Below are 23784 nucleotides of genomic sequence, written 5' to 3'. Positions count from 1 at the left end.
AAAGATGAGTTGATGAAGAATTAGTTTTGGTCTTTTCAGAGTTCCATTGGCATAGACTTTAAGAAGCCAGAGTCACTACTATGCCACAATGTGACATCAGATTATATCTGATATGGGTGTTCCTTGACTATGGTATTACTGTGTCTAATTTTTAATAAGCTGAAATATAATCCGAGAATCATTTTTTCCTCAACATAGTCTAATCCAATTTATGGTTTCTTTCTTAGTATGTCTCTCTCTGCATCTTTACTCTTAAGAGAAAATGGATTCAAGAGAATATTTAGCCAATTGTATTCATATGCAGATTGTCTGCCTTGGCTCTGTACCTCCTAGCCTACCTCAGTATATTAAATTGAAAGTGCGTTTTCAGTGGCCTCACCGCATTCTTGGTTTACATGACCCTTATTCATTTTTCATTTGTCACTTTCTTCCAGCATACGATAGCTATATCTTTATATTTGTTCGCATGTTTCCCCTGTTAAGCTCATTGAGACCAGGGACTGTCTTTAGCCTTTTTTTTTTGTTTGTTTTAATCTCCAGTGCACAGTGCTTACCATATAGTAGGTGCTTAATAAATGTTGATTGATTAAAGGAACATAATGGGGTAGAGGGGATTATATTTTTATCAAACCTCTAAGACAATTCATTTCTTAATAATGATGTAGTCACTTGTGGGCCTATGCATAAAACTAAAGAAATATTAGGGATTAATATTAGGGAGATTAAAATCTCCCATTTAATGTAGGGGATTTTGGTTTTTTCCTTATATCCTCTTTAGGAGGAATTGGAGCTATCTTCTCATGGGTTTTTATTCACTGGTGTTATGGCATCAAAACACTAAGGAACAAAAACCAATAGCTACTATACACTTGCTTGCTTCTCCTGTCTTTTCCCCCCATGAAATGCAAGATCTCTGCCAGGAGCTTTCTCACAGAGTTTCTCACAGACACCCTCTGGATAACTTCATCAAGTTCCCTTAGTTTTGACAGTCTATGCTTTCCCTAGACTTCAGTCCCTCATCTCCAGTTGCCTCCTAGACATTTCAAGCTAGATATCGCAGAGACATCTTCAACTGAACATGTCCACAATTGATTTCAGTCTGTCTCCCAAACTTTCCACTCTCCCAGACAACTGTATTTCTGTCAAAGGCACCACCGTTCTCTCAGCCTCCCAGGTTTGAAACCTTGCAAAATCTTACTTTTACTTCCTCCATCATAAATTTTGCATCCAGTGTTTTCTCCCCATATAGCTTACACCTGAGTTCAGACCCTTATTACCTCTCACCTAGACTATTACATCAGTCTCCCTGCCTCAAGTCTGTCACCGCTTTACTCTGACCTATACACTGCAGCCAAAGTAATTTTCTTTTTACTATGTCACCATTCACTTCCTATTATCTCTGTGATCAAATAGAAACTCCTCACTTTAGCTTTTTTTAAAGTCCATCGCAACCTGGCCCTGTTTTTCCAGTCTCCCCATTCTGTAATCCAGCCAAACTGGCTCTTTATTCCTTATTCATGACACTGTATCTCCCATCTCCTTGCCTTTGCACTGTCTATCCCCCATACCTGGAATATACTCCCTCTTTATCTTTGCCTCATAGATTCCTCTTTTTCCCTTAGGACATAGTTCATGCACTGTCTTCTGAATGAAACCTTTCCTGATCTCCCAAAATGTTGGTGCCTTCCCTCCAAATTACCTTGTATGTAACTACTTTGTGTATATTTGTACTTGTTCACTTTGTATTTATGTTGTCTCTATTTATGCCATGTCTGCTCCCATCAAAATGTAAGCAAGTAATGTTTCATTCTTTGTATTTGTATCTTCCGTATCTCTCATAGTCCCTAGTTCTGTGGCACTTAAGTATTTGTTGATTGATTGATTGGTTGATTCACAGGATTTAGCCTATGTTCTGGGAGAAAACTCATTCCTACCCTGAAATGAGAGAATAGGACCAGTACATGTTATTCACTAGGAAGTTTATAAACAGTAGATTCATGTCCTCATTTATGCATACATACACAAACATGCTCTTCCTCTCTACCTCCCCCTCCTCCATATGCTGTATATAAAGTGTCTGGGGAAGTACACTAAGTTTGCAAGCTCATTTTTCATCCCTTTCTTTTAGACACTTGTGCCAATCTAGAAGATAAAGAGCTTTATGAAATAATAATAGCTCCTTTAAAAAGAGATTCAGAATTTTTTTCAACAAATCTTTGCAAGCTGCTAAATATTATATATGTGTAAGAAAACCCTTTTTTTTCCCTCCACAGTATGTGCAAATAATACAGAAGGAAGTGTAAGAAGTCTCTGTGGTCCTGGAACATGGTTGACCCCATTTCTTCAAGCAGTCTACCTCTTTGTACAGTACATAATTATGGTTAATCTTCTTATTGCATTTTTCAAGTAAGTACCTTATTTCAAAATGACTAATTAGATGGGTACTTTTCTTATTTAAATCAAACACATAACTTGTGCAGTAGATATAAAACTGTACTGTTCTTCAGTAGGCTGAAGTTCAAGTAGTCTATTTAGTAACTTCCAAGCTCTTTAAAATGTAAATAACCTCACCATTTCTAAATTACCCTTTAAATTGATCACTCCCACTTGTTCCTATAAATAAATAACTTAATCTTGGGGAGAGACCCAACAAACCAAAGGATCCCTCAGTTAATTAGAAAAGGGAACATAAATATTAAGCAGCTCAAGGGCCTCAGAAGTAACAAGATTTGAAGTCATGGCAGGGGGATTGGGAGGATTAACAAAGAAGAGCAGTTCATTAGGACAATATTTATTGAGAGCATGGGCTATGCCAGGTGCTGCATATATAACAATAAAAGTGAAAGAATCCTAGCCATCAGGGACTTTGCTTACATTCTTCTGAGGATTGGGAGGAGAAATACAATATATGTACAGAGATAAGTAAATACCAAGTAATTTTTATGTGTGGGAGCTTTTACAACTGGGAAACTTAGTAGGGGGCACAGAGGAGGAAAAAACGAAATCTGAAAAGGCTTTTCATAGGAGGGGGTACCTGAGCATAGACAAACAGATCAGCTCTTCCAAGAGGAAGAATATGACAGAAAAGAGGAAGGGACAACTTGTTCAAAGGTCTGGAATCAGAAGATGGAATGGATGCTTTCTGTAGAAGCAGCAAGTGGCCAGTGTGTCTGCAGGGATTATATTTCATCCTCAGGGCAATAGGGTACCACTCTAGCTTTTTGAGCAGAGGAGTGACATTGTGAAAGACTTCCATTTAGAAAGATTATTTGGATAGTTGTGTGAGTGTGGATTGGAGATGGAGAGAGACTGGAAGAATATCAAGAACCCATTTCTTGTTCTAGCTGTGTTACTAATACACTCTAAACATGCACATATCATTTTATCTCACTCTTGGAACCTCAATTTCATCAGTAGAATTAGATTAATTCTATCATCCCCTGTCCTCTAACATTGTATGATTCTGTTTGTAATGATAAATACAGTGATTAAATTTTTAATGTAAATTTACGTGTTACCATACTGAAAGATGTTTGTAGGTTTTTTTAGTCACTTACAAAACCATATTTCATATATGCATATATTATGGGGGGGAGTTAAGCAGTTGGGATTAAGTGACTTGCCCAGGGTCACACAGCTAGTAAGTGTCAAGTGTCTGAAACCAGATTTGAACTCAGGTCTTCCTGACTCCAGGGCCGGTGCTTTTTTCCTATGTTTTTTATGACCACATTTCTATCCTTTTCTGATCATATTTTGGTACTTTGCTTTTAGTCGTACCTGACTCTCCGTGACCCCATTTGGGGTTTTCTTGGCAAAGATATTGGATTAAATTGCCATTTCCTTCTCCAACTCATCTTACACATGAGGAGACTGAGGCAAACAGGATGACGTGACTTGCCCAGGGTCACAAAGCCAGTAAGTGTCTGAGGCCAGATTTGAACTCAGGAAGAAGTCTTCCTGACTCCAGGCTCAGCACTCTTTCCACTATGCCACCTAGCTGCCCTGCAATGCCAGTATTTCAGAAACCAGTAGTGGAAAGTGGACAAATCTTGATCCATGAAGATGAATATTGGAAGGATTTTTATATAAATGAATAATCTTCTATGGATGATACTTGGGAAGAAAGGAAAGGGTAACTTTTCAACATGCATCATTGAAAATAGGAACTTATACTCTACAACTTTCATTTTATAGATTCCTTTCCCTTATATTCTCTGAACTGGAATAGGTAGCCTTAAGGACCTTTTCGTCTTAGACTCCAAATTCCATAGCTACTATCAAATCAACTGTTCAATCCAACTATCTTATTAAATAACTATTTTTTATAAGAGTTGGTCTTAAGTGTTTGGAAGACAGTGGGAAAAAATACAGATTCCCACTGTCAGAAAGTTTAAGTTCTAAGCATTTCAGGATGCCCTTCTTTCCTACTTCTGGCTGCCAGTTAATGTTTATTTTAATCCATTTGTACATTTTCTTCCTGTTTTCATCAAAATTTTCACATAAAAGAAAATGATAGGAGTTTCTGCTGTGAGCCAAGAGTTGACCTATCATGTGCTTTGCCTTCAGTTACTAAACCTCCCAGGATCAGCTCTTGCTACCCATCGTGTCTCCTTCATCAGTAAATGAGTTACGTGAACTGGTTCTAGCTAAACACAGAAAATTCTTTTAGGAAAGCACTACATGAGCTTCTGATATATGGTGGACCAAGTTGGGTTTTGTAATTTTCTGACATCAGAGGATTGGTCACATATTTAGAACTCACAGGTCATCTGCTTTAATAAATGATGAAACTGAAGCCTAGAGAGGCTAAGTGACTTCAAAATGGGAATTTAAACCTAGGTCTGCTGTTGGCAAAAATCTAATTTCAGTGGATTATAATACCATCATGATCAGTTGGTAGCAATAGATCTGGAATAAAAATCAAGACTTGAATTTTTTTACTGACTTATTGTAGCCTTTTACCTAGTAAAATTTGTCATGTGACCACTGGTGGCTGGTTAGAAGTTCAAGATGTCAAACCTAGCAAAATAATAATTTGTTATATATCTGTTTACACTTTTAGCACCAAATCTAAATGTTGGCCAGATGTTTTTTGTTTTCTTTACATTTACTAAAAGCCATTTATTGTTATATTTAAATAAATAGACAATTAAGTCAACAACAGAAATGTCATTAGTGGTGCATTCTATTAATTTCCTGATCATAGGTTAATATTAATTTTTCCGTCTTCATGCCCATTAACATCTGTAATATCTTTTTGTCCTGCACCATCTGGTTAAAATAAGAATTATAATAACCAGCATTTATACAATGCTTTAATGTTTGCAAAATGCATATTATGTCATTTTATCTTCATAACAACCCTGGGAGGTAAGTACTATTATTATCCCCATTTTACAGATGAGGACGTTGAGGCAGGCAGAGGCTAAGTGACTTGCCCAGTATCACACAACTAGTAAGGATCTGAGGCAGAATTTGATCTCATGTCTTCTCTCTCCAGGTCCAGTTCTCTTACTACTGTGCCACCTAGCTGCCTTTTTTAAACTTCAGGGGCAGATTGGTGAGCTCCTTTAGATTAGGAGCCTTTCTTTTGAATTTACATAGAAGGCCTGTCATAGTGCCTTATACAGATAGCTCTTACTTTTAATTATTTTGAAGGAAAAGAACTATGCTAAATATCTCTGTAAAAATACAAATGAGAGAATTTTTTAACACCAAGTAAGTTGTAAACTGCATCATTTATTAGTATATGTATCTATTAACAAGTACTTTCTTTGGTATTTATGACCTTAGCTTAGGACTCTAAGGTAATAGAACTTTTACATTTTTTTTAAAAGAATATGTTCAACTAAAGTTTGGTTTTGTTCTTTTTTGTTTCCATAGCAATGTATATTTTCAAGTAAAAGCAATTTCAAACACTGTATGGAAGTACCAGCGTTATCATTTCATTATGGCTTATCATGAAAAGCCAGTTCTGCCTCCACCACTTATCATTCTTAGCCATGTGGCCTCCATGTGTTGTTGTATATGTAAAAGAAGAAAAAAAGACAAGACTTCAAATGGACCAAGTAAGATGGATGATTCTTAAACCAAAAGCTTTTCATTTCACAATTTATTAAGTAATATTATAGCTTAAAAATTTTGTGATTTTTTTTAACGCTTGTAATAGTGGATATAATAACTTTGTTGAATTATTAGCCTAAGTAAACATAATCATGTCTCATAAAAATATATTTATATTGTTATATTGTTGTAATTATTGGATATTTTTATCCTGCTGTTTGTATAACATTAACACAATCAATGATTTTACTGCTACCAAACTTTCTGAAAATGCTTTTGTGTCCCATTTTTCTCAAGAACTTACAATATCTATCTCTTGCAACAACCACATAACTCTGCTTCACTTTCAAGGTCTTCCATAATGACCCATCTTGTCTATTTCTTACCATTCTTAAATTCTCTTAATCAGGCCAGACTCAACACTTTCCATTATCCATTGTCCATACCTTCTATCCCACATACATATCCTACACTCATTCCTGCTTCCATATCTTTGATCATACCAGCTCCACTTCCTGAATGTCCTCTTTTCTCCTTGCTACTTATTTAGAGTTTATTTCCCAAGCTCTAGCCCAAGCTCTGTGTCTAACACTTGATACCTTAGACAAGTCACTTTATTATATCTAAGTTGCCTCATCTTTAAAATAAATGTAGAACAGCTCTTTTATCTATTAATGTCATCCTCAGTAAAAGTATCTATGACTCCAACTTCCATTGAACTCTCCCTCCTACAAACTTCTTTTACATTGTTATTCAGTACCATGTAGTGTTTAGTACTTAATTGTTCTCTTTTTTACATGTGCAAAGTTTTGTTTTGTCAACTAGATTATAAGCTTCTTGAGGAACTGGACCATATCTTTTACATAATTCAGAGACTCAGACACAATTTTATATCTAATTATAATTAAGGTTAATAACTTGTATTTATTGCTATGTACATTATCTTCATTTTATATGTGAGGATACTGAGGCTCACAGACATTAAGTGACTTGTCAAAAATCACTGAGCTAGTAAATATCTGAGGTAGGATTTGAAGCCAAGTCTTCCTGATTTCAAGTTCAGTCCTTTAGCCACTTAGCCATACTGCCTTCATAAACTTTCAGTAAATTCTTGTTGATTATTTGGCCCCAGTACACCAAGTGGTTTAGATAAGGAGAAAGGAGACAGCATTATAATGAAACAGTACACAATTGCTCAAAATATGAGGAATATCAGAAAGGATGTCAGTGTTTTTGGTGCATTGTGTTAGTTCTGATAAGCATTAGTTCCAAATGCATTCTTTTCTTAAACAAAGGAGTTAAGAATGTGCTTATCAAATTTTTAACCAAGTTGAAGATAATGTTGTCTTTCACAAAATGTTAAAATGAGATATCTTGGAGAAAACATCTGGTCCAACAGATTAAAGAGATTTTTTTGCAGGTTCATTTTGCAGTTGATGGAAGTACATGATTGATATATTGTCAGTCAACAATATAGTGTAGCAGTGAGGGAAGTCCATTAAGTCAGTAAACGGTAAACTCCCAACTAACTGTGCCCTTATGGCCAAAGGCATGTCAGGATTCTTGTAACAGATCAGATTCTGATAAATGCAAATCACAAAGTCATCAGAGACTCCCTATAGAATCTTCTTGTGTTCATATTTTGAAGTGGAGTGTCAAATAGCTTTCAGATACATGGGGAAATCCTGAGGAAAACAGTATACCGATTATGTGGTGCCTGAGCACAAGTTAAGAGAATAGTGACACAGAGAGAAGTAGAAATGCTCCAGGCACTGAGAGAATCATAGTCACCCTGCCCTAAGGGCAAATGAAGTACTACTCCCTTCTGAAGTACTACTGGGCAGAAAGGACCCTTTTCACATATATTAATGATTGTATGCTCTCACTTGAATACCTTAGCTGCACAGGCAGAAATAATACAACTCTCTCAGAGCAACAGCCACACCTCTGCCCTTCCTGTTTCTACAGTTAAGCTGCATTGTTCTCCATTATAATTTTAAACTATGTGATATGCTAAGGCTTCTAATTGGTATCTTTATTTGTTTTGTTCAGTTTTAGTTTATTTGCTTCAGGGTAAGGCTTTAGCAATAGTCAGCCAAATGTTTTCAGGGATAAATGTAAGGCCTTGTGTTAGAATTGGGCAAGTCAAGCTTAAAACATAAAGTATTTTTATAGTCAAGTTCAAAATTTGTAAAATATATATAAACACAATTTATAAAATATACTGCCAAGTTTTATATTTCGTATATATGAAAGATTAAATTAGCTTAAATTAAATTACGAGTATTTAGGCTATACTAGATCTCATCTCACATCCATGTAGTCTAATAGCATTCCAAAGTAGCCTAGTAAACAAAGAATTTTTGAAACATTGTGGTCTTAATGGATTGATGGATAGTCTACTACTCAGCTAGCCAACCACTTGTTTATTTGATCATTACCTTGGTATATTTGATAACTTTTTCTCATATTCTTTGTTTTTCTATTTCTTAGAACTTTTCTTAACAGAAGAAGATCAAAAGAAACTTCATGATTTTGAAGAACAATGTGTTGAGATGTATTTTAATGAAAAGGATGACAAATTCCATTCTGGAAGTGAAGAGAGAATTCGTGTCACTTTTGAAAGGTTAAGAGGCTCTAACGTTAATATTAGTTGTTTTTAAAAATCATGCCTGTTTGATATCACACATTTCTGAACATGCTGGGAACATGGTTCTTTATATCCTATATTTTTGTTAAGTATCATGGTTGATCGCATTGTGGCACAGTGGATAAAGAGCTCACTTTGGAGTCAGGAAAACCTGGTTTCAAGTGTCATCCCTTACATATACTGGCTGTATGACCCCAAGCAAGTCACTTAATTTCTCATTGCTCCCTAGAGGATCTAAGATAAGTTGTAGAACTGTTACTCGGCTCTATCAGTAAAGAAATTACTTACTGATGGCAACAGCTAGATTGCACAGTGATAGAGCACTGGCTCTGGAGTCAGGAGGACCTGAGTTCAAATGTGGCCTCAGACACATAACACTTACTGGTTCTGTGACTCTGGGCAAGTCACTTAACCCCATTTGCCTCACCAAAAAAAAAAAAAGTAAAAAAACAAAACCCAAACCTAGTTTAATTACCTTTTTGGTGGAAATTGAAGACTGCTGTTTTTAGAATGACATTTTTCTTTTTTTCCACTTCATATATCATCAGTTGAGAAGTACATGATATTTGCCCAGTAGCAGTCATGCTGTGCTCATTGTTTGGTGACATTCAAAAAGTTGTTTGCAAAATTTTTTTTTTTTTAATGAGAAAGGTAAAGTATTATTAAAATTCCTTTAATGTCATTTTGATAGGATTAGAACCAGTCAACTGGCATTGTTAAATGCTTACAATATGCTTGGCACAATGTGCTAAGCACTGGAAATAAAAGGAAAAGCGACAACAGTCCCTGCCCTCAAGAATTTTACGTTTTAAGGGAGAGAAAACATATGAATACATAGGTACAAAAAGAATAGATGGTTTTCTCATCTTTGGGAGTCATGAAAGGTGGTTTTTTGCGGAAGGTGGTATTTGAAAGCTGATCCTTGATGGAAGCTTGGGATTCTAAGTGGCCAACGTTAGGAGGGAGAGCATTTCAAGCATGGGGGCAGCTACTATAAAGGCACAGAAACTAGAAATTGTCGTGTAGTAGGCTAATATAACTGCATTCAGAAGGACACAAAGAAAAGTCAAGTGCAGGAAGTCTAGAAAGGTGGAAATGGACGAGGTTGTGAAGATCTTAAATGCCAAACACAGGATTTTATTTTTTTTATCTTGAAAGTAAAAGGGAACCACCAGAGCTAATCAAGCAGCAGGATAACAGGGTCAGACTGTGCTTTAGGAAATAATCTTCTTGATATACGGTCTGTTGTCAAGTCCTGTTATTTCTGCCTTCAGCTTCCCCTTCACTCATTGCCCTGACTGCCACCTGATGCAGACCTCATCACTGCATGCCTGGACAGTTCTAAGAGCCTGCTTATTGTTCTCCCTGCTTCACCTCTCCCCCCTCAGCTGCCAAAGTGATTCTCCTAAAGAATGACCACATTGCTCCCCTGCCCAGTAAACTACAGTGGCTCTCTCTGACCTTCATGTTGTGAAGTAAACTCTTCTGTTTGGATTTTAAAACCCCTTCCCTATCTTTCTAGCATCTCCCAACATTAAGCCTTATCAGTAGCCATCACCCATGCTTAGAAGGCTGTCCTATCCATGAGGATGCAGTCATAGCTATGATCCAGGGTCACTCCCAAGTGCAAACATAAGTAAGTTGAGCTGTTCCTGAGTACTTGTTCAAAAATAAACTTCCCAGGAATATCAGTGAATCATACAGCAAGGTTGAAGTGGGAAGCATTTCTTTTACATAGCCATCCTGAAAATAAAATTTATAATTTTATCAGCAGCAATTCCTAAGACAATCTTATACACTGTGTATCTTATACATATTATTTTTCCCATAAAATGTGAGCTCACTGAGGGCAACAACCATATTTTTGCCATTTCTTGGTCCCCAGCACTTAGTACAGTGCCTAACATCAGAAATGCTTGTATTTTTATGTTGACTAAGCATATGTAATGTACATTGTATGAAGAACCATGTCTAATGTCATATATCCGCCCTTCAGGCATTGTTTGGTTGCTTTTAACTTGATTATATTGACCATTACTGTTTGTGGATATTGAAAACAGTTTATAAAATCTTTATTCTTTTTTGTATTTGAAATTTTTTTTCTGTACTTCCAGGGTTGAACAGATGTGCATTCAGATCAAAGAAGTTGGAGATCGAGTAAACTACATCAAACGCTCATTACACTCTTTAGATTCTCAGATTGGACATTTACAGGATCTCTCTGCACTTACAGTAGATACGTTAAAAACACTCACTGCTCAGAAAGCTTCTGAAGCTAGCAAAGTTCACAATGAAATCACACGTGAATTGAGCATTTCTAAACATTTGGCTCAAAATCTTATTGATGATGGACCTGTAAGATCTTCTTTATGGAAAAAACAGTGTGTTGGAAACACTGTTAGTTCTTCTCTTCCTCAAGGAGGTCTTGAAAATAATAATCCTTTTCTTTGTAACATTTTTATAAGAGATGAAAGAGATGCACAATGCAAAATAACTGGTCAGGACTTAGCTCTAATACCCCGAAGAGAAGAACTAATAATATCTAGGAGGGAAGGATTCAACTTTCCAGAGGCTGGTTCCTCTGGCGGTGCCTTATTTCCAAGTGCTATTTTTCCTCCAGAACTTCGACACAGAGTACATGGTGCAGAGGCCTCAAAAATCATTAATAAAAATCAGAAACTAGGTAGTTCATCTAATAGCATACCACATCCCTCATCCCCATCAAACAAGTTTTTTGTTAGTACTCCGTCTCAGCCAAGTTGCACAAGTCAAATGGGAAATGTAGCCCTGGATAAAGAGCATACCAGCTCTAAAGCTGCAGAAGGAGATGCTGTAGAATTTGGAGCATTTGTAGGTAAGTTGAATCCAGTTTTTTTTACCTGCTGGTGTCATACTCTAAAAAAGTTTCATCACAAATTTTACAAATATCAACAAATATGTACATTTCGTATACAGAGTATTTATTATATGTGAAGCTGACTTTCTCTTGCAGTTTCTTTTAAGTGTATATCCAGTTTAACATGTTCGTTTCAGTCGGTTCAGTTTTTCTGTTTCTTTCCAGACTTCCTTGTGCTCTTTTCAGTTCATTTTTAAATGTGTTTTATTGCTCTTTTCCTTTTTTAAAAAATCATCCCTGTCACTCCCCCTCCTTCCTTCCCATTATTCTCAATAGGCTTCTTTTCAAAATATTTGCTTATTTATTGGAAAATTGTATCTGTTTCATTGTTGACCAGTTACAGCTTTGACGGTTTGATACTCACTCTGGCTAGATGCTTATCTATTCAGTCACATTGTAGTACTAATATTGAAAATGGGGAGCAAAAAAATGGATATATATATATATATATATATACACACACACACCTAGATTTACATATCTCTAATTTAGTTTAATTCATTTACTATGTCAATTAATAGCAGCTGTTGTCCTGATAAGTTTTAGAGACATGGAGGTATGTGTCCCTCTGCCAATGATTCACAAACTCTGCTAAATTGAAAAGATTTGGAATGTGGTTCTGGTAATTGACTATATGCCTGTTGTCAAAGAATATCCAGGTTGGCTACAGAATCATAAATGTTTCAGCCAAAGCAGATTTCCAAGATCTTCTCTTAAGTGGTAGGGGAGTAGAGGGGGGAATATCCACATTGATCAAATTAATGGTCCTTGAATTATGAAAGCAGTAACTTCAGAATGGATTGATGTGAACAAAATAAACGTTTTGTGGACATGATGAAACCAGTAAAAAGTCCTCTCGTTTAGATATGACTCTTTAGTCACTTAGTACCGATAGCTCACTAAATTGAACTCAGCAATGATGATTAAGCTCACCATGCCTTCAGCTACAATAGTTGGTTCCTTCTACATGTCAAAGTAGATGTATATCTAAGGTAGTTTCAGGAACCACTTTAGATATAATGGGATAGAAGCAGTGTAAATGTATATTATCTTTGCACAGAAAAAATCTGCCAAAATTGTTTGTGGCCCAAAGACTAGATGTTTTTCTTTGGTCACCAGAGGGACTATAAGAGAGACTATAATGCTTTTTCAATATTATTCAAAAAAAAAACAACTTAAAGCCTATGTCCTCAGAAAAGAGTAGTGACAGCATTTACAAACCTACAAGAAAATAATTTAAAATGTTTTGTATTTGATTTTTACTAAAGGTCACAGAGACAGCATGGAGTTACAAAGGTTTAAAGAGGCATCACACAAGATAAAAGAAATATTGGCTATAAATATTCTGGTAGGTAAAACATGTATAATACATTGTACAGTTTACTTTCACTATTTAAAGTATTTAATTCAAAGTAGAATTTAAAATATTGAATTTTATGAAAATAAATTGTGGTCTCAGCTAAGATTTCTAACTGGTAATAAATTACCCCCAGCTGTCTGAAACTAACCCTTTGTGTCAATAAATGCACTTGGGAGCTAGAAGGGGTAGATTGATTACTTTTTACCTATTGCCTTGTACTTCTCACTGCAGTTAGCTAGTTGCATGAACAACTATACAGGTAAGAAATTAATCTTGAGTTATAGAGTTTTGTTATCTGACTTGCAGAGACAGATTTTTTTCTCTCAGTGACATCCTTTTTAAGTTCAACTGTCACATTCATTTAATCTACTATGTTCATTTTAATCTTCAAAAATAAGATTTTCATTTATAGCTATGTGCTTCTTAGCTGTTTGTCAGTGTCACAAATATATTATTTCACAAATTCCCTAATTCCCTACTGACAGAACTTTTTTTTTGCCAACCTGTCTTCCCAACACGATCCTTAGAGTTAGCAGAATAACTAAGGAGATGTAATAATTTGTCTCATTTTCCTAAAATTTCTAATAAAACAAATATTGTTTTCATATACTCGGTCTCATTTCAAGATTCATTGGGATGACACATCCAGACTTAAGAAAAATTCCGAGGCGGGAAAAGAACAGGATGATTTGGGATACAGTGGAAAAACATGTAGCTAACTAGTTTATTCAGTGGAATCCTTAAAATAAAAAAGTCTCAATTTTATAATGAGTAATAATTTATATTGGGTCTTCTTTGTTTACTTGAGTAGATGTCTGAATAGCAAATTAATTAGATAGGAATAAGATCTTTGAACCCTTTTAATAGTCAGAAATAAACAATCTAGAATAATAACGTTCATTGTTGCTGCTAGCCATATTTCTCGCTGGCTAGAAAGCCATTCAGCTTTACGTTTATTACCTGTTTGGCCTGAGACAAATCATTTACCTTGGGCAGTCCCTGAGGTTCCTTCTGGATCTAGGATTTTTTTCTATTCTTTAAAACTGGTTGTCAAAAAGAAATTCAGATAGAATTTTCTGTAATTAAAATATTAAGGAAGTGATCATGTTATTTGCCTATAGGAAATGCTATTGATAAACCTTCCTTTAATAATCAAAACCTGACTGATCGTAAAGTTTCTTCTCCAGGCCTCAAAGGAACATTGGTAGCCACTTTATGAATGTAAAAGAAAGTATAAGAACCCCATTGATGATTAAATAAATAGAAAATGGCATGTCTTTTGTTTTTGCATTTTAGTGTGTCACATAATTGATTGCATTTTAGTATTTGATAATTGATTTTATTGTACATGGGACTCTAATTGTAAATTATGTATAATTATCTATTGTATATTTCTTTTATATCTTATTTAAAGACGTTTACAGTTTACTTACTTCAAATAGGAACAAGGGCAGAAAGATATAAAGAAAACCATCCCGGAGGATGTAGAGATCCCTAGATATCAGGTAAAGGCTTTTACAAGTCAGATCAAAAAGCATTTATTAAGTTTACTACGTACTCAGCACTATGCAAAGTATTGGGGATAAAAAGAAAGGCAAAAAAACATTTGTTGCTCTCAGAGTTCACAGTATAAGGGAGGAGACAACATAACAAGTATGTACGTACATGCATGGATAGGATAAATTGGAAATAATCAACATAGAGAGGGTGTTAGCATTAAGAGGAATTGGGAAAGGCTTCTAGTAGGTGAAATTTTTAGTTGGCACCTGAAGGAAGCCAGGAGATGATGATAAAGAGGGAGATAATTCCAGGCATGACATACAACCAGTGAAAACACTCAGTCAGGAAGTGTAATGTCTTGTGCAAGGAATGCTAAGGATGCCAGTATAACTAGATAATAGACTATGTAGAGGTGAGTAAGGTTTAAGAAGACTGGAAAGGTAAGAGAGTAGTTTGAAAAATAAAGGTCTTCAAAGGACAAACAGGATTTTATATTTGAACCTCGAAGTGATAGGAGTTTATTTAATGCCACTGGAGTTTATTTAATGGGGGAGGGGGAGGTGTAAGTGGGGGTGACATGGTCAGAACTCTGCGTTAGGAAGATCAGTTTGAATGGAGAACAGACTCGGAGTGGGGAGAAACTTGAGGCAGGCAGTGATCATGGCTTGCACCAGGGTAGTGGCAGAGGAGAGAAGGGGTCTTTTGTGTATGAGATGTTACAAAGGTAGAAGCAACAGGATTTGGTAACAGATTGAACATGGGGGATGAGAGATCATGAGAGTTGATGATATTTTAGTTGTGAGCCTGGGTGACTAAGAGATTGATAGTACCCTCAACAGTAATGGGAAAGTTAGGAAGAGGAAGGGGATTGGGGTGGGGGAATAGGTAATAAGTTCAGATTTGGAGTTGAGTAAAAGGTATGTACCAGATATAGTCAATTTAAGATGTCCTATTATACCTTTGGTATTTCGAGTACTTATAGGAGCTAATATGTTAGAAGGAAAAATACACATTTGTGTGTAGCTTGAAAAAATTAGGTGTAGAGGAATCTTGTGGACCTGTCATGTATTTTAGGAAGATTTGGAATTATGTAAAAAACAGGAGCACTCTTTTTATTGGGAGACAGCATGACAGTAATAGCCAGGAAGAAAAGTAGGAAAGAAGATATTATATATGTCCCAGTGAGGAAAGAAATAAGAAGATAGACGGGGCAAAAAAGCAAAAAGGAAGAAAGTATTGAAAAAAGAACACACTGTTCTGGTGACCCTGTTCTGAATGAATTCTACTTTTTTTCAATGTCCATAATAAAATATGGCACCAGAACTCAAAACAATATTTTCCTTTATAATCTGACCCAGGACAGAGCATAGTAAAGACTTATTAACTCCTTTAATAGATAGTTTAAGATCACTTTAACCTTTTTGGCCATGTCACAGTCATGTCTTGTACTAAGTTTATAATGCACTCAAAAGCCCTATATAACACCTTACTCCAACTTGTACAGTTGATTTTTTAAACCTAAGTGTTAATGCTTTATATTTATCTTTGGTCTGTTTTATAATATGGACTATGGTTTTAATTGATTAAACTCTTTAGATGAGCACTCCATCTGTGCCTTCATTTAAGGAACATGGGGCGTGGAAGTGAGGTAAGATGGGGGTATTGAATTGTACAGTAGCACAGACAGCTTTTAGAACATTATTAATAGAGCTCTCCCTCCAAATTAACATGAACCCATTAATGGCTACTTTTTGAGTGCAATCATTCATTTAGTTTTGAATCCACTGAATTGTACTGTCATCTAACTCATGATTCTTCATCTTGTCTCTAAGGATGACATGAGAAATTTCAGCAAATAATTTGCCAAAATTCAAACCTTCTGTGTCTAAAGGATTCTTCTGATTTTAGTAATACTGTAACAAAAAGAAAATGGAGCTAGTGTGGTATGATCTCTATTCTAGAGGCAACTGGTTGTACAGTGGATAAAATGCTAAGCTTGGAGTCAGGAAGACCCGAGTTCAAATTCTATCTCAGATATTTACTAGCTGTGTGACCCTGGGCAAGTCATTTAACCTCTGTTTGCTTTTGTTTCCTAAACTCTTGAATTGGAGATAATAATGTGATAACCCTACCTCAGAGGGTTGTTATGAGGGTCAAATGAGATGATATTTGTAATGCGCTCAACACAGTGCCTCGCACATAGTAGGCACGCAATTAATGCTTGTTCCTTTCCCCCTTCTCTTCTTGATCAACTCCCTGTTGGCTCTTAGTGATCAAATACATGTTGTTTCTAACAGCTCATAAGCCATGCCAAGTTCTAGGATTTTACTATACATAGTTTGAGATTCTACCTGTAAAAAAATCAAGATAATGTAATTTTGCTTATTTGGGTTCTGTTGACCATTTTCTTCTATTCTTTCTAATCTGAATATTATTCTTCTTAGTTTAGAACAAGGAAGCAAAGACAATTTTTAATCTTGGTTGTCCGTTATTATCCCACCTATACCAGTCTACGATCTTATCCCTTCTTCAAACTTCCTCTTGCCCCTGGAATAGTGGGATACAAAAATTTTCTCACATTTGACTACTTCTCTTCTCATCCTAGGTGTATTTTATTCCCCGAATAGTTTTAAAAGCTTTTATTGACCCTAATTAGCATTAATATTGCCAATCTCAGTTTATTTTGTTACTTAGTGCTCCTCTTACTACTACTTCTAAAAGATCGTGCTTTTATATCATTTTTTGTCTACTTATATTAGCTCCTGTCTTCTGTGCATATTATTTTTAAAAATCTGAGTCATTTACTTCCTTGTGCATCTATGTCAGTCTCTTTAGATATTTTCCTCTTTCTAATCATAATTATTTCTTTAGAATTTAATTTTCCTATGTTTCCTGCCATCTTTGGACTGACTTCCCGAGGAATTTTAGACTGTAGGATCTAACCTATGAATGTAGTACTAATAACCAATACCCTTTTATTAGACAGCCCTACCTACTTATTTGATGGTTAGTTTTTCACCCTTTTGCAAAGGAGCAAATGTAAGAGGGAGCGTGTGACTGTTAAATGAGTTTTTCCGCTTAACTCTATAGACATGAATCATATATGTGGATTGCCATTGTATTGACAAAAGGTAAAACAAAACCCCTTTTCAAGTTTTTGCTTAGGACTTGGCAGTTTACAGTTTCATTTATCTTCATTTAACAAACATATATTAATCGCTTACTTTGTGCAATATTTAGGAGGCTACATAGATGTGTACTTACATAATTTTAACATTAGATAGGATCTGATTCTCTCGTCTATCCTCATTTCACAGGTGAGATAACTAGGGCACTTTGAGGTTTAGTGACTTATCTAAGTTCACACATGGAACATTGCTCCTGGTCAGGACTTTACTGTCTAATGGGATATAGAATTTGCCTTCTAACAGAATATAAAACAGGTAACCAATAACTGCAGTAAATACCAGTGATGGATGGAAAATGCTATCCACATTTAGAAAAAGAACTATGGAGTTTGAATGCAGATCGAAGCATACTATTTGCTGTTTTTTTTTTTCCTTCTGTGTTTTGTTTTGTTTCCCCTTGCTTGTGGTTTCTCCTGTTGGTTCTAATTCTTCCTTACAATGTGGCTAATGTGAAGATACGTATAATAGGAATGTATAGTCTATATCAGATTGCATGCCATCTTGGGGGGGGAGGCGGAGAAAAATTTAAAACTCAAAAGTGCATGGAAGTGATTGTTGAAAACTAAAAATAAATAAATAAAGTTAATTCACTCAAAAAATAAATAAATACCGATGATGGAGTGCTTGGGCCCCAGTCCTATGATTGTGTCTCTGGAAGCCTCCCAGTTTCTCACAAGACCGCTGTCCTACTGAGAAATTTGAAGGCTTCCAGAGACCTGATCTTAGGTCTGGAACCTGAGCACCTCATCACCACTACTAGTGTACAAAATACTTGATAAATTTAGAGAAAGGAGAGATCGTGGCACATTTCAGGTGGAATAGCTAAAGTAGACTTTGTGGAAGAAGTGGCATTTACACTAAAGCTAAAAGAATGGGGGTTTGGGGTGATTTTTTTTGTTGGGGTTTTTTTGCTTTTTTACTTTTTTGCTTTTTGGTGAGACAATTGGGGGTTAAATGACTTATCCAGGGTCACACAGCTAGTAAGTGTCAAGTGTCTGAGGCCTTATTTGAACTCGGGTCCTCTTGACTCCAAAGCCAGAGCTCTATCCACTGTGCTGTTTAGCTGCCCCCATGGTTTTGTTTTTGGTGTTTTTTTTTTAATCATCTTTCTTTACTAGGTCTTTTTTTTTTTCTTTTGCCTCATACAAAAATATTACTAAAAAAAAAAACTTGGGACCTTAACAAGCAGAACATTTCCATATATGTGAATAACAAAAATAGAAGATTGTGTATGAACTAGAATCTTTACCTACAATTTGGATTTATTTTTGTTTTAGTGTATCTTAAATTTAACATAGCAGTTCCACTGCTTCCCTGCTTATATCTGTCTGTTTTTTCTGAATTTCCTTCTGTTCTCTTCTGTGGATAGGTAGAATTTTAGTAGATGTTGAGAGAGGATGGGTCCTGTAAGCTGAGAGAATAACATGATCTGGAGAGGGGGAAATTAGATTTTCCAGTAATGAGCAGGTTTTTAGTTTTGCTCTGTCACGGGGTTCATGTGGGATAGTATTGAGAATAGAAGCTAAAAGACCAGTTTGAGCTACTTTGAATGTCACACCAAAGAGCCTAAACTTTATTCTTTTCTCAGTGGGGAAAAGTGAGGAAAGACTAGAAACAGGTAGAGCAGTGAGAATCTTACTATTGAAATGGTTTTTTCTGGGAGGTAATAAGGACTGCCTCCCCTAGGGTAGTGGTAATAAGAATGGGAATAAAGACTTTTACAAGAGAAACTTAGGAGACTTGGTCATTAGCTTTTGAGGAAGAAATGGATTTTGGAAGGTGGTGATTGTGGTTTCAGTATAGTCAGTCATTAAATGTATCAGTTGGATTCAGATAAACTTAGAGACAACAAAATTATAATGGGATGCTAAGGAAAAGTTCCTTGTCTCTGAGATTGACTTCAGGGTGAGCCACCATATGTTGTTTGATTATATGTCCCAATATTATCTCTGTAGTAGATGGAATATACTGAATGAGCCATGCTTCTGACCAAATAGGGCAGTTCTTATAAGATGAAACATAATGGTGTAAACAGGCGTCTGAAAGATTACTGCAATGTTTTCTTCAGAGTGATACTTCTCCTGACAACTCCTTGAAACATGTGAGTTCTTATGCTGGCTTAACTGAGGGCCACAAAACACCCATCTTCCTTCACTCAGACCAAGGTAAATATTTTGCTTTGTTCTTGGGATCACAACTTACTTTTTCCTTTTTCCTCCTACTATAGAAGGAAAGGAATAAAAAATAGGTGCTGAGATTTATTCTGAGAAAAGTAGTTGGGTATACTTATGTTTAATGTTTTTAGTCTTCTTGGTAAAGTATGAGGCAAAACCATCTGACAAGAAGCAAAAGGGTGGTAAGGTGAACCATTTGAAGAATTTTGGAATAGCCACGTGAACAAATGATGACTAAACAGATGAATACTGCAAAGATTGAGAGAGCTACAGAGGAAGGCCCAGATAAGTTAGATAAGCATAAATTTGTAGTAGATTAGTTTATCATAACTCTGATTTTTCTCTTGCTAGGCTTTGAGGCCCACAAGCAAGAAAAGATTCAGAAAAATTTAAAGTTCTGTACTGTGCTTAGAAACAAAGTCAAGTGTTTGGTTATTCAGCATTTCAAATAATCCAGTTGTTTAACTTAAAGGCTTTTTTTTTCTTTTAAGTACTAAACAGCAATAGAAGAGCGCCTGCAGAGGACACCTACGATGTAGATTCCAAAGCAGCCTTACTTTCGGTTTGTACATTTTGCTTAACAGTTAAAAACTTTACACAATATTTATATCAGAGAATAACTATATAAATGAAAAGTGATGGTATTTTCTGATAATTTTTTTAGATTGTGTTAAACTTTTAACAAGAGACTTTGTCTTTGTGAATATTAAAATATAGAGAAGGCAAGAAGTATAGGCAGAATTTCTAACAGCAGATCTTTAAATTAATCCAGTCTATTTAGCATTATATTTTTTTTTAAAAAGGCAAGAATTTATATTTCTTTGAATATTTCCTACTTTATAGGGACTAACCATGAGCAAACCAAGTCAGTTTTATGACTTAGAACCAAATTGTTATTGAACACAGATTTAAGAAATCTCTTTGTATGGCTACAATGTTGAGGTACATAGTTCAAGCTGTAGTAGACCTAAGACAAAAATATCACACTTAACCACAGGTTGGCAATCCTAGCCTTACCCGCCTGAAACATACCTTAGAACCAAGAGTATGCTAAACAAAATAGGCTTCTTAGGTACCCATAACTGTTAAGCCAAAAATAATCCAGGCATTGAAGCTCTGTCAGTTAATGCTGTCTTTCAGAGAGGCCCTTAGGCCATCACTCAGTTTTGTTGACTCCTAATTTATACTCAGTTATAACATTCTTAGTTCTCTGATTTCTCTGGCCCTACCAGACAGGAAGAAACGGAAAAACTTCTCTTAGATCATAATACAGTATTTGATGTTAACAGAGAGAAATAATCTTGAGTAGTAAAGAAAAACTTTTGATCATTTTTAAACTATTTTAATACAGAATGGTTAAAATAATAAATTTTTGAAAAGGCAATTTTGTTACCTGGAAAATTCACTTAACATGAAATAACTGGTTTTCCTTGAATGCCTTTACTATAGTTATACCCATTAGTTATTGATAATTGTGTGAAATGATAGTTCTGTTTTCTCTTCAAATTGTAGTTTTTAAAGTATAATGTTTGAAATATAAAGTGGTTTAGCAATTGTATTTTGTTTTGAGATTATTAAAAATACCTTTGATTTTTTTTCCTCTTGATTAAAGGACTGGTTACAAGATAGGACAGCAAATACTCAAATGTAAGTAGACTTTCTGCATGATAAAACAAAATTTCAGACTGTTAGATCATCTCTTTGTAGAGCATGTCACTTGTTTATTCATGGGAAATTATATAAAGAATATCTATACTCTTTCCTGTTTTTTCCCTTTTCCTCTATTGGCACATATAATCATGAACTAGTTCATTTATTTAATTTCCTGTTTCTATTTTTTAAATGATGAAGTTATTTTATTAGCAAGTCATATCTTTAGTTTGCTACTAAAAATTTTATATAAAGTAGATTGTAGTATGGCAGGTCTAGAAATAGTACTCCTAACAAAAGATAAGGTGGTGAAGGCCTGGATTAAGGTGGCAACTGTGGGAACAGAGAGGAAAAAACAAATTGGAAAGGTATTTCACAGGAAAAAATGAAAAGATTTAGTAGTAGATTAGATATAGGGAATAAAGGAGACTCGTGTCTGACTCTGAGATTTTGAGTGGTAATTAGAGAGCTGGTTTGTAGTCTGCAGTTGAATGTTTCCCTGTTATATAAAAAGAACAAGTTCCCCCAGTGACCAATAATGGGACCATTATTCAGTGCAGACACCACAGATGGAACTAGACTTGTCCTGTATGCTCAGAATTTTATTTTCACATTGACTAGATTTCCTCCTTTGTCTTTTTCCATATCCATCCTCCTAGAGAGCCATCCATCATAAAAAAAAATGAAGGGGGTGCCAAAGCAAAGGAGCCTTCTGTGCAGTATTCCACACCTTGGAGCCCCCACCTCTGCAAAGTGGTGAAGGTGTCTGCTCATAATTCTTCTTTGAGGCAAAGCTTCATCATTAACATTTCATAATATTTACTTTCAGTTTTTGTTGTGGTTCTTTCCATAAATTTATCCTTTCCCCAATCAATGGGCATCTACTTTGCTTCTAGTTTACTACCACAAAAAGTGATACTATCCATCTTATCTACATATCTGTATTTATACAGATAGATACGGATTTATTAGTGTACGTGGAGCCTTTTTATCAGTGACCTCTTTGGGGTATATACCTAGCCATGGGTAAAGATGTTTTAGCCACTTTATATGCTTAATTCCAAATTGCTTTCAAGAATGTTACTAATTCATAGTTTGACAAACAACGCACTAGTGTGCTTGTCTTAAAAAGACACACACACACAAATGACTATTCTCATCTTGTGTTGTATTTTCCAGTTTGCTAGGCAAGGTGAATAATAGCTAGCATTTACATAATGCCTTAAGGTTTGCAAGGTACTTTAGATATTATTTTGTTTGATCCTCACAATCCCTTGGGGGAAGTAGATATCATTATTATCCCTATTTTACAGATGAGGAAACTGAGATCAAGAGAGGTTATGTGACTTGCCCAGAGTAACAGAATAAGTTTCTGAGGCAAAACAGCTTTGGGTCTTTCTGACTTTGAGTCCAGTACTTTATCTACTATGCCACCTAGCTGCCCAAACCTCAGTACTGTTTTGTTTTGCATTCCTCTTTGTATTAGTGATTTGGAACATTCTTTCATGTTTTTGTTAATAATTTGCAATATTTCTCTTGAGAACTAGTTATTCATGTGCTTTTGTCAACAGTGTCTTCCCATTCAAAAGAACTACAGAATACGTTAAATATTTGAGTCAGTCTACCAAAGTGCAGAAAATACTTACATAGATTCAATTATAAAATACTCCTTAAATAAATTAAGAACAGCCTAAATAGCTGGAGCAATATTCAGCGCTTATGGTTAGGCTGTGCCAATTTAATGAAAATTGTAATACTGTACTACCAAAGTTAATATGAAGATGTAAGGCTGTCTAATCAAACTACCAAAAGATAAGTATCTTTTTAATTTGACAGAGTCAATTAAAAAATAAAATTCATTTGGAGGAACAAAATATCTAGAATGTTAGGGGAAATAATAGAAAAAAATAGTAGGAACAAAATGGGAATAGCACTTCCAAACATCAAGTTATATTATAAATCAGCAATCATCAAAACCATTTGGCACTAGTTAAAAAATAGAATTGTCAATCACTGCTACAGACAAGAAAATGTCATAAGTAATGGAATTAAATAACAGTGTTTGATAAATCTGAAAACAAATGACCTGTGAAAGAATTCCCTATTTGATGAGAACTCTGGGACACCTAGAATTTCATGGCTTTATTATTACCTGCTTTTATCACTTTTCACATCTGGAAGATTCACCACTGGTTAGGCATCAGTTGGCAGCTAGGTGGTGCCATGTGCACAGAGTGCTGGTCCTGGAGTCTGGAAGACTGTTCTTCCTGAATTCAAATCTGGCCTCGGGCATTTCCTAGCTG

At 35.4% G+C, this 23784-nt stretch overlaps 1 protein-coding gene across 2 annotated transcripts in view; it reads left to right on the top strand.

Moving 5' to 3' along the window:
- TRPM7 (transient receptor potential cation channel subfamily M member 7) overlaps positions 1-23784 on the top strand; it is a 135860-nt gene that overhangs the window by 102343 nt on the left and 9733 nt on the right. The window contains exons 23-31 of one of the 2 annotated variants that reach the window (XM_027840770.1): positions 2274-2406; positions 5884-6068; positions 8557-8689; positions 10828-11567; positions 12878-12957; positions 14412-14474; positions 19726-19822; positions 20323-20393; positions 21444-21478. In XM_027840770.1, the coding sequence (XP_027696571.1) occupies positions 2274-2406; positions 5884-6068; positions 8557-8689; positions 10828-11567; positions 12878-12957; positions 14412-14474; positions 19726-19822; positions 20323-20393; positions 21444-21478 (1537 nt within the window). The remainder of the gene's footprint in view (positions 1-2273; positions 2407-5883; positions 6069-8556; positions 8690-10827; positions 11568-12877; positions 12958-14411; positions 14475-19725; positions 19823-20322; positions 20394-21443; positions 21479-23784) is intronic. The other variant, XM_027840771.1, reaches the window with a different exon arrangement.

Source organism: Vombatus ursinus, unplaced genomic scaffold (genome assembly GCF_900497805.2).
Source record: "Vombatus ursinus unplaced genomic scaffold, bare-nosed wombat genome assembly UNPS02014848.1, whole genome shotgun sequence".
Classification (NCBI taxonomy): domain Eukaryota; kingdom Metazoa; phylum Chordata; class Mammalia; order Diprotodontia; family Vombatidae; genus Vombatus; species Vombatus ursinus.
This window is presented reverse-complemented; position numbering and strand designations above follow the sequence as displayed.